Source organism: Cololabis saira, chromosome 8 (assembly GCF_033807715.1).
Source record: "Cololabis saira isolate AMF1-May2022 chromosome 8, fColSai1.1, whole genome shotgun sequence".
Lineage (NCBI taxonomy): Eukaryota > Metazoa > Chordata > Actinopteri > Beloniformes > Belonidae > Cololabis > Cololabis saira.
In genome coordinates this window covers 46,232,087-46,247,212 of record NC_084594.1, presented here as the reverse complement: position 1 = coordinate 46,247,212, position 15,126 = coordinate 46,232,087, and the positions used below count along the sequence as shown (strand labels likewise).

Genomic DNA, 15,126 nt, shown 5'->3' with positions numbered 1-15,126 from the left:
TTCAGAGGGAATAACTACAGACCAAAAATCCATAAACAATCAATTAAAAAAGTTCTATGAGGACCTCTACAGCTCTGAGGGGTGTGAGGACGCAGAAATGTCTCAGTTTTTTGATAATTTAGAGTTACAGACCCTAAGCGACCAGGATAAGTCTGACCTTGATCGGCCTTTGACGGTGGCTGAAATTGATCGCGCCATCAAAAAAATGAAGGGAGGTAAGGCTCCCGGGCCAGACGGCTTCCCAGCTGAGTTTTATAAAACATTTGCTTCCAAACTTATTCCTATTCTGAAATGTGTATATGTAGAGGCATTGGAACGAGAGTCACTCCCGCCCACAATGACCCAGGCCACAATTTCAGTGCTCCTTAAAAAAGGAAAAGATCCTCTGAGGTGTGAATCGTACCGCCCTGTCAGTTTACTCTGCTGCGACTATAAGATTTTAACCAGGGCTCTGGCTAGCAGGCTTGAGTCAGTTATCCATACTGTGGTACATCCGGACCAAACGGGTTTTATTTTAGAGCGCCAGCTCTTTGGTAATGTGCGTAGGTTGTTCAATATTATCTACTCTCCTGATGCCCCGCCCACAGCGGAGGTTTTATTGTCGCTCGATGCCCACAAGGCCTTTGATAGAATTGAATACAAATTTCTTTTCACGGCCCTGGAGAGGTTCGGGTTTGGCCCCATTTTTCTATCATGGATCAGAGTCTTGTACGCTTCACCACAGGCCTCGGTTTGCACTAATAAGTTGATTTCCAACTACTTTCAGATAGGTAGAGGCACCAGACAGGGTTGTGGACTGAGCCCCCTGTTGTTCGACCTCGCCATTGAGCCATTGGCAGTTGCCCTGAGGGCTGATGAGGATCTCGCTGGTATTACTAGGGGCGGCCAAGTACATAAATTATCACTCTATGCAGATGACCTGATCTTGTATCTGTCTGACCCTTTTGTTTCCATCCCAAAGGCGTTAGGTATTATCTCCAAATTTGGCAGATTCTCAGGCTACAAAATTAACCTCCCAAAGAGCTTATTGTTTCCTGCCAATGAGCTGGCTCAGAAGTTGTCACTCGGGTCATTTCCACTAAAGGTAGTCTCTGACTCCTTCACATACCTTGGGGTGAATGTGACTCGGAAATATGGAGACCTGTTTAAATCGAACTTTAAGCCAGCCCTGCAAAAGGCTAAACAGGACCTGGCGCGTTGGTCGACGTTACCCCTGTCGTTGGCCGGCAGGGTTAACTCAGTCAAGATGACAATTATGCCTAGGTTCCTATTTTTATTTCAAACTGTGCCCGTTTTCATACCAAAATCCTTTTTCAAAGAGCTAGACAAATACATCTCAACCTTTATTTGGAATAAGACCACACCGCGTATTAGAAGGTCATTCTTAGAGAGACGGAAGGAGGATGGGGGTTTAGCACTACCAAATTTTCTACAATACTACTGGGCGGCAAACATTCATAAACTGACATATTGGATGGCTGCATCATATGGGGGTGGGAGGATGGTATGGGTTGACATGGAACAACACTCCGCTCATCCTGTGTCGTTGTCTTCTCTGATCTGTGCTCCACTTCCACTCAGTAAAAAACGCTGCACGAATAACCCCTTAGTGAGTGGCTCACTCCGTATCTGGGCGCAGTTTAGGACGCACTTCAGATATAGGGAAGCTCTATCTTGTCTCCCGTTAATATCTAATGCCCTTTTCCCACCTTCACTTATGGACACGGCGTTCCAATTATGGGCTAGGAAGGGGTTAAAGCGGGTGAGGGATATGTTTAAAGATGGGTCATTTATGTCCTTTGATCAACTGATAGAGGAATATGACATTCCTCGCTCACATTTTTTCAGGTACTTACAAGCACGGGATTTTGTTAAGAAATATGTTGCTACATTTCCCCTACTCCATGCTGATGGTTGGCTTGATGAGTGGTTGGAGCTAGACCCGCATCAAAAAGGGCTGGTGAGCATGCTTTATAGTGAGATTCAGGAGATGGCATCCCCATCTCTGGATCGTTTCAGGGAGTCGTGGAGTGAGGATATGGGGATTGAGATTCCGGACGATTCTTGGCAATTGGCAATTAAACAAATTCATTCATCCTCTGTTTGTATCAGGCACGGGCTGCTTCAATTCAAAGTGCTCCATAGACTACATTTCTCCAAAAGTAGATTGGCCGAAATTTACCCAGATGTGGATCCAAATTGTTACAGATGCCACCAGGCTCCAGCCACTCTCAACCATATGTTCTGGTCATGTCCATCATTATCACAATTCTGGTGTTCCGTTTTTGAGACCTTCTCCTACATCTGTAGCAGGGAGATCAGCCCTTGCCCCTTTGTTGCTGTGTTTGGAGTGGTCCCTGGTGAAATAACAGTATCTGTCCCCCAATCTGATGCTATAGCTTTCTCCTCCCTGTTGGCCCGACGCCTAATTCTGTTCAACTGGAAATCAGCGGTTCCCCCGTCACATCGAAGATGGGTCGGTGACGTAATGGCTCACCTAAAATTGGAGAGGATCAAATATTCCACCAGGGGCTCAATCCAGAAGTTTTATAAAGTTTGGCAGCCGTTTCTGGATTATTTCAGTTACAAATTCCAGGCTGAAGGGGCTCAAGTGTGAGTTACCATTCTCGTAAATTCAACCAATTCGGTATGACAAATGTAGATCTGCTTAAGCGCAACGCAACATGAAAATATTATTTTTTATTTTTATTTTATTTTTATTGTCTGTCTGTCGTCTAGTACCTTTTATTTTATTTTTATTTTTAATGGATTTCAAGGGTTTTACTGTATTGTCCATTTGTAGTCTTGTTTGTATGTATGTTTTTGCTTTATTGAAAAAACTAATAAAAACTATTTAATAATAATAAAAAACAAGCGGCAACGCTTTTAATTTTTTTTTAGTTTGTCTCTCTGCTGCTGAAAAGTCAGCTGGATCCGTGAGCAGCTATGAAGAGACAGAGCTCCTGGTAGATCTGGTCGTTCCTTATCTCCGTCTAGATCCCTTTTTAATTCTCTCCTCAGCACCAGGTTTATGAACATCTGACCCTCAGAGTTGGATCATGAAACAGACTTTTGCTGCCGTTGGTTGAATAAAATGAACAAGAATCCGTCAGAGTCTCTTTCTCTGATTTCCTCCTCCTGACTCAGACGTCTGACTCCAACCCCCCGACCAATCGGTGTCCTGTAGTGTGATGACGTCAGATACAGCCGACTCAGCAGCTTAGAACCTCGGCAGAATAGTTACAGAAAATTATATACTCTGCACGTTAGACTCCTGGTGGAAAAGCTAACCCTAAAACCGAGGCGAGTGGAGTCGGGCTGAGTAGGTACTAGTGGAAAAGCGCCAATAGTGTCTAACACAACATAAATTGTCTCTAGGATCTTTCCAGAGACCCAGAACATAAACCCCCAAGCAATTATTATATAAATAACATAAACACTGGCAGGTAAAAACTCCCCTAGTGGGAGAAAAACCTTAATCCAAACAGTGGCAAGAAAAACTCCCCTTTAGGAGGAAGAAACCTGGACCAGGACCTGGATCATAAGGGGGTAGAAACCTGGACCAGGACCTGGATCATAAGGAGAAACCTGGACCAGGACCTGGATCATAAGGGGGTAGAAACCTGGACCAGGACCTGGATCATAAGGGGGAACCTCCTGCTGGAGACCAGGCTGGGCAGAGCAGGAAAAGAGAGAACAGACAGAGAGAATGAAGAACAGAGAAAGGAGAGACACAGACACCATGGCTACCGGCGACTACAGGGATGACTGTATAAACAGATTTAGACATCAGAAAAATGAATTGAAACCCCAAACCACATGGGAATATGTGTTAAGGTCTGATGAGACTAAGGTTGAATTTCTTGGCTTTGATTGTAAAAGGTACACTACTGGTCAAACGTTTACACATCCCAATTTCTTTTTTTTTAATTTAGAATAGAATAGAATACTTTTATTGTCATTATACACGGGTACAGTGAGATTAAAAGCAGCATCACCTCTCCAGTGCAAGACAGTGCAAACAATATGAAATATAAGAAATATAAATAATGTAAAAAATATAAAAAGGTTAAGGTGCGTTTTGAATAGTGAAATGAAGACCTGAGATCCTACTGTATCTACAGATAATAACATATAACTACACATGTGGTGGAATATTGCACATATAGTCCGGGAAAAAGTATTGCACGGTAAAAACAGTAATTGCACATGAAGGCATTCACATTTTAATTCACATTGTTTATTAAGAAATTCCAGCTGTTCAAGTCAAATGAACATCTTCAAATACTACAGAGTTAAGTACTGGACTGAGAGTAGTTCAGACCTGTGCAGGTAGCTTTTGTTTTATTTCAAATATTCCTAATAATTCTCTGTTGGAATATTACATCAATGATGTAACAAGTCTGGCATTTCTATTGTTGTTTTTGTTATTTCTGTCATTTTAATATATAAACTTACAATTTCAAGAGGGCATGGACTTTCTAAACCCCTTGGAAGTCAATTAAACAACAGCAGGATTTTGAAATTCTAATTTCAAGGCTACAATTTTCCTGTTGCATCAAGATTGTGTTTGAAACCTTCCTGTCACTTTGTCCTGCTTGTGTCTGCAGGTGTTCGTCAGCAAGGACGTTGCTCGGCACTTCGGTTTCCAGACAGTTGAAGCTGCTCTGAAAGGACTTTACAGTCGGGTCAAAAAGGGGTGAGTGCTGAGTGACCATAACTAGTGCTGTCAGGCCATTAAAAAAATGTATCTAATTAATTAAAGGATTTATAATTAATTAATCTGATTAATCACATTTTAATCTCATATCTGCTAAAGGTCTCCAAATAAAGAATTAGAATTCTAGAACTTTGCAAAATTGCAGTGCATGACTAATCAATTGAATACACTAAGAAGAGAAGATTTGAAATCCACATTTTTATTGGTGAAGTGTTTCATAAATGAAATTCAAAAGAAAAAGCTCAAGCACATCAGCAAACCAATTAGGCCAGGTGCATTATTCAAAAATGCCATGCAAATACAGTTAAATAAATAAAATTCAGAAATAAAATAAGGCTGAGTCTCAAATCGCATCCAATTTCGTTGTACCTGTACAAATGACAATAAAGACATTCTTCTTCTTCTTCTTCTAAATAGGCACTTAAGCAGACTCTCAATTCAAAATTAAAACTAAAGCTGACTCAATAGAGCGTTTCCAGTACTAGTAGCTGTAACGTTTACAGTAGAACTTGTCCGGAAATGTTTAGTGTTTAAATGATAATTCAGGCTGGAGCAGCTCCGCTGATAGGAACATTATTTTTTACCAAATGTTCTTGTTGATAGTCCCGTCTTCTTTCTTTTTATACATAAACTTGCCGTTCAAAGGCCTAGCAAAGATTTGCTGAGTCTCCCCTGAGTCGTCCAGGTCTGTCAGGTCTTTGTTAGTTTGACCAGCAGCAGGAGGGAAGTGACCTGTTACTGCCAAGTGGACTACGGCTCCCTCAATGGGACACATTTAAAATGCTGGCGCATTTTTTCACTCATAATTAATTGCGTTAAATTTCATAACGCGTTAATTAGCAGTGTAGTTAATTAATCTAATTAACGCGCTAAACTGACAGCTCTAACCATAACACATTCATGTACCTGATCTATCTGTTTCTGAGCAGCGTCTGACCTGCTGTTGACGCATCTGTCCCTGACCTGTCCCCATCTGTATCTAACCCTCTCTCAGGGCCGTCCTCATCTGTCCCTGACCCGTCTGTACCCAGTACTGGAGTTGAGGGGGGATGAGGGGGATGGCATCCCCCCTGAAATAAAAACGGTCCAAATCATCCCCCCCTGAAATAAAAACGGTCCAAATCATCCCCCCTGTAAAACTGCCACCCCTCCTTTCCATCCCTTATGTCATTTCATCAATGAATGTGGTTTTACTGCTATTTCAACATTTAGAGTCATCACCAGAAAAATAACACCAGAAAAATGTGACAATTTTCACCTGTTTCAGGTAGATTTTCACTTGAAATAAGTAGGAAAATCTGCCAGTGGAACAAGATTTATCTTCTCATTACAAGCAAAAAAATCTTGTTCCACTGGCAGATTTTTCTACTTATTTCAAGTGAAAATCTACTTGAAACAGCTGAAAATTGTTGTTTTTTCCAGTGATGAGTCTTGTTTTAAGTGTAATAAGATTTTTTTACTAAAATGAGACATTTTAACTAGAAATAGGACAAATATTCTTGTTAAGATTGTGAGTTTTTGCAGTGATCCATGTTACTTATCCTGTGAAGGACAGAGTCATATTGATAAGTTCAGAAAAGTGTTTTTTATTGTTGTGTTTTGATGTATTTGATGTAAGCCCAGTGGATATTTAAAGCTTACAGAAGGCTGCATTTAACTGCTGCTATGTCATTCCTGCAGTATTTCTGCAGGTGTTTTGGTCACTGCTATTATTTGTAAAATATTCTATTATTTGTAATCAGCACAAATTATCTGTCCCCATATGATCAAATCCACCATCCCCCTGATTTTATTTTACAACTCCAGTACTGTCTGTATCTAACCGTCTCTCAGGGCCGTCCTCGTCTGTGCCTGGGCAGAAAAAGGAGCCGGGGCTTTGGGTCCTGACGGCGTCGTCCTTCATTCAGATGCGTTTCCTCCTGAAACTCTTGTCGATACTCTCGGAGCTGGAGACACTTTCAACGCCAGCGTCATCTACAAGCTCTCCAACGGTGACGTATTTTGTCGTTCAATATTTAAACACAGACTCATTTCGGTGTTGTTGAAAACTGAACATATCTCAGCTCTGACAGAGGTCTGTGAGCAGTTACGATAGTGTTGAATAACAAACACCCTGTGACATCGCCCACAGGTTTCTCACAAGTTAGTTTACAATGCTCTTTTCCATCTTACTGCATGTTGGCACAAGCTGACGCCGCAAAACCCTAGTTCATCCAAAAATGGGCAAATGGGTGGAAAACTGGTGTCTAGAATCCTGCTGGGACACGTTTATCTGAGCTCAGGTCACTGGAGCTCTGCTTTAGCACCCACACACACTCCTACTCCACTGATTGAGACCAGGGTTGGAACCAGAGCTAGTGGAGCTTTGCTGGGACCCACAAATGGTTGTTGTGCCACAGAGGGGGTGCTGGTTCAGTTATCAAAAAAGTTATTAGTGACTGTCGGATGACAGTCCTTAATAATTAATAAAGTGGATTATGTATCAAATTGAATTATCAAAATGACTTAATCAAAATGGGGCACCACCTGATGCAATCAGGAAAAATGGTAACTAAACAGCAAAAATCAGTCTCAAGATAAATTAAAGCTGCAAGCAGCGATGAACGGGCCCTCCACCCTTGTGCACATTCAGGCTGCAGTGGAAGCTTGTATGACTTGATGTAGATTCTTCCGGCCTGGACATTTAGTGGATGAAACACCCACACCTCTCTATATCAAACCATTCAAAAGTTATGGAATAAAGTAGGAACTATCAAATATCGACCAATCAGAAGAAGTGGCGGGGCTAATTTGCACCAATTATGTTCAAGGACTCAAAGTGGAGTCCGATGACACCACCCACAAGTCTTTACGTCAAACCATTCAAAAGTTATGGCAGAAAGTAGGAACTATTAAATATGGACCAATCAGATGAAGGGGGGGCGCGCTTTTTGGCATTCATCATCGCCATGGTAACAATTTTGACTGAGAAAAGTAATGCGCATCGTCGCAGGATCCGGACGCACATTTTGATGTATAACACACCTGGGTGCACGTTACGGTTCGGGCGAAGAAACGGCCGAAGAAATGGCATAAATAGCGGCAAAATTACATGATTAATTAAAAATGGCCGACTTCCTGTTCGGTTTCGGCCATGGCTCCAAGACACTTTTCTTTAAGTTGCGACATGATACACGTATGTACCGATTTTCGTGCATGTACGTCAAACCGTATTGTTGGGCTTGAGACACAAAGTTTTATCTGTATGGACCAAACAGATGAAGGGGAGGGGGCCCTTTTTGGCGTCTATCGTCGCCATGGTAACGCTTTTGACTGAGAAAAGTAATGCCCATCGTTGCAGGATGGAGACGCACATTTTGATTAACACACCTGGGTGCACGTTATGGTTCGGGCCGTATTAACTGCCGAAGGAATGGCATAAATTGCGCAAAAAATTACACGATTAATTCAAAATGGCCGACTTCCTGTTCGGTTTCAGCCATGGCGCCAAGAGACTTTTAAGTTTTTTTTGGGGTTGTTTTGATTTTTTGCACAATAGTTGTCCTTATATATTTGATTCACTGTGACTGGAAAAGCCAGAAGCAAACAAAGTATCAACTAGTGCTCTGGGGGGGTACTGCACCGCGGAGAAAGGGAGTGACGTAGAAGTCCGAAGGGTTCACAACGGCGTCACGGCAACGGCGTAGGTTCTGCGCTGGTTTAACGCAGAACCTTAAATCAGGCTTTAGACTGTACACAACAATAGACGAAGCATCAAGTCACATGACCCATTGGTGTCAGAAGACCGCTTTTGAAGCAGAACGCGGAAGCAGCAGCGTTTGACAGCAGCGTTTGACAGCGTGGGAAAACGCTGAGAAATTCTCACCTCTACCGCCGAGCTTACCGGATTGCTTACCGGATACCTTCTCATCTCACGGGGCCCTTTACTGGGCCCGCGCCGGTAAGTGCCTGTACCTCAGGCTATCCTTAAAGGATACAATCCACCTCTCCTGAATCTCAACCGCTGTGGACCACACACCTTGCTGCCGGAGCTCTTTTTCTGTTCTCCCCAGCTACACAATGCCAGCCCTGCTGTGTGAGGAAAACAAACTCCTCACACGAGCAAACAAAAGAATCACCGACCTGGAGGATGATGTCAGACGACTCCACGAGGATCTGAAGAAGAAGGACTCCCTGCTCTCCAGCGTCATGGAGGTGGCGGCCGGGCAGTCCAGGAAGATCTCAGAACTGAGCGCGGCTCTCCTGGATACAGCCGTGTGGGATCCTTCCACCTGTCCACGGCCCTCCTCCTGCTCCACACCGAACCGCGAACCACCCTGGTCTGAAGTGGTGATTCGCGGCCGCAAGAAGCACTCAGGCGGGGCCGCCTCTCCTCCTCCGCCGCTGAGCCTCTCCAACCGCTACACGGCTTTGTCACCGGATGAAAATCCGGTCCATCCGGCTGATGTCCCGTCACCTGCGGTTCCAGCTCTGCACCCGACGACAGCGCCGGCCGACACCACAGCCCCTCCACCGTCAGCTGGCGACACCCAGGAGCCTCAGCGACGCTCAACCTCATCCCGGCCGACGACCTCCTCTGCCCGGCGGGAAATCCTTAGGGAGGCCGTGCTGCGACGCTCCGGGGGCCCTCTTCGTCCTCGTCCGGAGCCGGCAGGAAATCCCCGTTCCTCGTCTGATGCCGCGGCCACAGCCTCACCACCTCACCCGTCTACCCGGGCACCCAGCGGGGACCTTGCATCCCCCAACCGTGAGTCCCCACAACCTTCTTCTCCTCGCCCCCTCTTCTCCCCAACCACACTGGTCGTGGGAGACTCAATATCCCGGAACATTAGGTTCTTTAACGCAGCCACGCATTGCTTTCCTGGAGCCACAGTCCCGGTGATTCTGGAGAAACTCCCCGCTCTACTACAGTCGGCTCCATCCACCATTGCTCGCGTCATTGTCCACGTGGGATCCAATGATTGCTCCAAACCGCGCTCTGAGCTTTTAAAAAAGGATTTTAATGAGCTGTTCACCTTCCTTAAAAACTGTGGGAAGTCCATTTTTATCAGCGGCCCCCTTCCAACGCTGTCTCGGGGAGCAATGCGCTTCAGCAGGCTGCTCTATCTGAGCTCTTGGCTACAGAACACCTGCAGAGCCCTTAACATTGGTTTTATCGACAATTTTAATCTTTTCTGGAATCGTCCCTCGTTTTATAGGCCCGACGGACTTCACCCAAACAGGCTGGGGGGCCGCGTGTTGGCTGCAAACATTCAGCACGCGGTTCTGTCGGCTCCACGGGAGTGACTATTTTCTGGCCACACCCACACTCCCAGCTCGGGCCCGGAGTCTTCTTCTCCACCTGTGGAGCCAGCCGCTCACAGCACTGCCCCCCTCTCCAGCTTCCCCCACAGGTCACAGTCACCACTGCCACCCCCACCAGATAATTCCTCCATAAAACCAGCTACATCTGGCGCCACCAACACACCCGATCCTCAACCAATTCATCCCCTGGTCACCACCCGTTTTCCCCGTCAGATCCACAGACCCACTGGTTTTAACAGAGACAATCTTGTTTTTATCAACCCGGTACGTTGTGGTCGTGAGCGCACGTTCAACACAGACATTAACTTGGCTGTGTTGAACGTGCGCTCTCTTTTAAACAAAACCTTTATTTTAAATGATCTTATTGTACATCATAAACTTGATGGTATTCTTTTAACAGAGACATGGCTTGGCACGGACGCTGCATTTTCCCTCATCCAGGCTTCTCCACCAAATTTTAATTTTTTATTTACTACACGGGGTGTTAGAAAGGGAGGCGGCACAGCTTCAATTTTTAAAAACATATTAGCTACAAAGGAGGTCTCTTTTAACAACCACTCCTCATTTGAACACCTTGCCTTTGTTTTTAGCAGTCCTCCTATTCTTTGTTTAACTGTTTATAGACCACCCCATCACTCCACTGTTTTTATCAGTGAATTTTCAGAGCTTTTATCAGTCATACATACCACTTACAACAGAATTTTAATAACTGGTGATTTTAATCTACACATTGACAATACCTCCGACCCACTGTCGAGAGAATTTTTAAACCTTTTAAACTGCATGGATTTTACCCAACATGTCACACAGCCGACTCACAACAGAGGACACACCCTGGACCTGGTCATAACCTATGGCCTGTCCACCGGTGTGTCCTCTGTTGTCGACCTGGCTGTGTCTGACCATTACTGCGTGTTTTTTAACATCACCAGTCTTAATCATCAGGAAGCCTCGATGAGAACGGTGAGGAAACGCTACCTAACTTCTGAAGTGGCTGCAAATTTTATTGAGATTTTAGAGAGCACTCCTGCTGATGTTTTACCTGCATCATGTGATTTTATTGTTGATAATTTTAACAGGAAACTGGAATCTACGCTGAACTCAGTTGCTCCACTTTTAACAAAAACCATAAAAACTAAGCCTACACCCCCATGGAGAACTGAGGAAGTCAAAAAATCAAAAAGAAAATGCAGGAGTGCTGAGAGAAGGTGGAGAAAAAGTAAACTTACAATACATTATCAAATATTTCGTGAACAACTCAAAACCTACAATAAAACCGTCAAACAGGCAAGGATAGCTCATTTCTCAAAACTCATTACAGACAATAAAAACAATCCTCGATTTCTTTTCTCCACCTTCGATCTTTTAACAAATGTACATTTTAAGAATTCCTCACAACCACCAACAGACAATCTTTGTGAGGATTTTGCAGACCACTTTGGAAGTAAAATTGACAACATTAGGTCCAGTCTTTTACCACATCAAAATGTCATTTTTAACACATCTGGACAGTTGCTTTTATCCGAGGAAACACTGGAGAGCTTTGCCCTGGTTGATGCGAGGACCCTTGGTCGAGTTTTCTCCCAGGTAAACCCAACAACCTGCCTTTTAGATCCTATTCCCACATCACTTTTAAAGACATTTTATGAATTCTTTGAGGAACATATTTTAAATATAGTAAATTACTCTCTTCAGACGGGTGTCTTCCCTGCCGCCTTTAAAATGGCGGTGGTGAAGCCCCTTCTGAAGAAGAGCAATTTAGATCACAGCATTTTTAATAACTACAGACCTGTATCCAACTTACCCTTTTTAAGTAAGATTTTAGAAAAGCTGGTTTTTAACCAAGTAAATTATTTTTTAATAAGAAACAATATTTCAGAGAAATTTCAATCTGGCTTTAGGATGAACCACAGCACCGAGACAGCCCTTTTAAAGATTTTAAATGACATCAGGTGCAATTTAGATAACCGCAAACTGACAGTCTTGGTTCTACTGGATCTTAGTGCCGCCTTCGATACAGTAGACCATCACATTTTATTAAACAGACTGAAGCACCTGGTGGGCCTCTCTGGTACTGTTTTTAGCTGGTTCCGCTCCTATCTCACAGATCGATCTTTCTTTGTAAGTTTGGATACATGTTCCTCCAGAATGCATAAAATTAAGTGTGGGGTCCCCCAAGGGTCAATTTTAGGTCCGCTTCTTTTTAACCTTTACATGCTTCCCTTGGGGGACGTCATCAGGAGACACGGCATCAGCTTCCACAGCTACGCTGACGACACACAGCTGTACATCGCTGTGTCTCCTGATGACACAGGGCCACTTGATGCCCTTTTTAACTGTATTTTAGATATTAAGTCATGGATGGCAGATAATTTCCTACAGCTCAACCAGGACAAAACAGAAGTTTTAGTTATTGGTCCTGAAGGCCAGAGAGAGAAACTTTTACCAAAACTACAAGATTTTAAACCTTCGAAATGTGTAAAGAACCTGGGTGTTATTTTTGACTCTGAGCTCACTTTTATTCCACACATAAAGAATATTACGAAGATAGGTTTTTACCATCTTAAGAATATAGCCAGAGTCCGCCCGTTTCTCTCTCAGGCCAGCACGGAGGTGCTGATGCATGCTTTTATCTCATGTCGTTTAGATTATTGTAATGCCCTGCTCTCTGGTCTTCCTAAAAAGAGTATTAAGAACCTACAACTATTACAGAATTCAGCCGCTCGCGTGCTGACGAGGACCAGAGGGCGGGAGCACATTACACCTGTTTTAAAATCGCTGCATTGGCTCCCCGTCCGCTTCAGGATTGATTTTAAGGTTCTTTTACTGGTTTTTAAATGTCTTAACGGTCTTGGGCCATCTTATTTATCTGATCTGCTTTTACTGTATCAACCCTCACGGACCCTGAGGTCCTCTGGCACCGGCCTCTTAACCATTCCCCGAACCGCGACCAAAACCCACGGTGAGGCTGCATTCAGCCATTATGGCCCTTATTTATGGAACAGCCTGCCAGAGAACCTCAGGACCGCAGAGAACGTTGATACTTTTAAAAGGAGGCTCAAGACACACCTTTTTAGCTTGGCTTTTATCTGACCTTTAATCCATTTGAGTGACTTTGTATTTTATGTTATTTATTATTCATCTTAAGTTTTGTATAGATTTTTCTAAAATTTTACACTTTTTAGGCATTTTTTACTTTCTCTTAATCTTTTAGTTTTTAGCTCCAGTGTTTCCTCAGGGGGGTCGTCCACACTGGGAGGTGTACCTGCTCCGCCCATGGGGGTGTCGTCATGGGGATCCCTCAGGCCTGGGTAGCTGGGGGAGGGACTCCACCTTCTGTGTGGGGTCTGTCCTGGTCTGTCCGGGTTGGGGGGGTCTCTGTGGCGATGCTCCTTGTGGTCGTGGCCGGTGGAGCCTCTCGGTGTGGACGGCCACCCATAGGTAGTGTTTTCCTCACCTGGATCGTTAGTGCTAAGCCATGTCACCAGTCCACTTATTGTGTGTGTGTGTGTGTGTGTGGGCGTGTGAGTGTATGCACATGTGTATGAGTGTGAGTGAGGGTGTGTGTATGCGTGGGGGGTGGGGTCGTATGGGATGTTTTAAACTGTACTTTTGATTGTTATTTTATCTCTGTATGTAAAGCACCATGAGTTGCACTTACACTGCATGAGTTGGTGCTATATAAATAAATAAAGTTTAAGTGAAGCCCGTTTTTCCTCGAATGGGGCGGTGTCCTGTTGCCCCAGAAGCTGATGGAAATAAACCCACCATATGTCAGTCAAAGTTAGCTTTGCTCGCAGCTCCTTCAGCCGAACCCGACCGAAATATCTGCAGAGCTGCCGTCACACATTTGCAGAAGAATATACCGTTTAACACCTTGACTCAACGGAGAAAACAAAAATGACAATCACATTTACCCGAGGATAGGTTAATACAAATGGGTGGTTGCTTGGCTAAGCGCGGTAGCATGACGATCATGGATGAGGACGCTGGCAGAATATCCAATCAACTCTGACAGAAAAAGACTAACAGAAAAGTGTCTCTGCTCTGGTGTTTTTCTGCACCTCTATAAGTCTTCACATAATTGAACAGTTAAACATGTAAATATCTGTTCTGTCTGTAGGAGGAAGTCTGCAGGATGCTCTGACCTTCGGATGCAGGGTCGCTGGCGCAAAGTGTGGTTTCCATGGTTACGATGGCATCAGTGAAATGTTGAGGAACATGTGAACTGAATGAAGTGAAAAGTAGAACTGAAATTTTCATCCAGAACTCAAATCAGATTTAAATGCAGTCATTCCAGTTTGTAAGATGAAGCTTTTGTAGAAACTTGAGAGGAAATGTTTTTTTGTTGTTTTTTTTAATTTATTTTAATTAAATTAAATTACACTCAATTCAATGATCTATTTGTCCTTAATTGTTTACTTTAGTTCAGGCACAGTTCTTGCTGAAAAGTTACATGATGAATATCTGTATCTGATTAGTCATGTATGAATCAGTGATTTAACCTGAAATGAACGGATAGGCAGCTGCTAATCAAATCTAAACTGAAGAAAAACAACCTAAAAACAAACCAATATATCTGTTTTTGTGGAGTATGTAACAAACTTCAGTGGGTATCAGGTGAATTGTTGTGCATGTTGGTGGGCATAAATAATATGAGACATTTTATTTATAAAATAAAATATAAAGCACTTTCGTCGCTACAGGGTACAATTTGCCGGTGGGGATGGTGGGGATTTCCCCCCTCTGGTTTACACGTCCTACCCTCTGCTGAATTATTTTTATCCTCGGTGGGGACAAAATGTATCCCCCCCACCCAAAGTATTTTCACCATTACATCGTAATTATTAACAAGTAATAACAACCAAAATACACAGAGTCCGTGTTCATTCTGCTTGTGTGGGATTTTGATACCGGGAGCGAGTCGCGCCCACAGAAAACTGTTTTATTTTGAAAACCAACGGGATCTTCTTGCATTCCAAAAGTCCGACTTCCGGCCCGCCAAAATAAAATATACAGTCAGTCAAATGAATGAAAAAATGAAAAGAACCCAGAGCAGCATATCCTCATATTTTACAGGATCACAACCAAAAATCCTGAGA

General features: G+C 43.6%; 1 protein-coding gene across 2 annotated transcripts in view; it reads left to right on the top strand.

Moving 5' to 3' along the window:
- khk (ketohexokinase) overlaps nucleotides 1-14,420 on the top strand; it is a 34,812-nt gene extending 20,392 nt beyond the window's left edge. For both annotated transcript variants that reach the window (XM_061728761.1, XM_061728760.1), the window contains exons 6-8: nucleotides 4,611-4,699; nucleotides 6,554-6,711; nucleotides 14,148-14,420. In XM_061728761.1, coding sequence (XP_061584745.1) covers nucleotides 4,611-4,699; nucleotides 6,554-6,711; nucleotides 14,148-14,251 — 351 coding nt within the window. In that variant the 3' untranslated portion in view covers nucleotides 14,252-14,420. The remainder of the gene's footprint in view (nucleotides 1-4,610; nucleotides 4,700-6,553; nucleotides 6,712-14,147) is intronic.
- The last annotated feature ends 706 nt before the right edge of the window (nucleotides 14,421-15,126 follow it).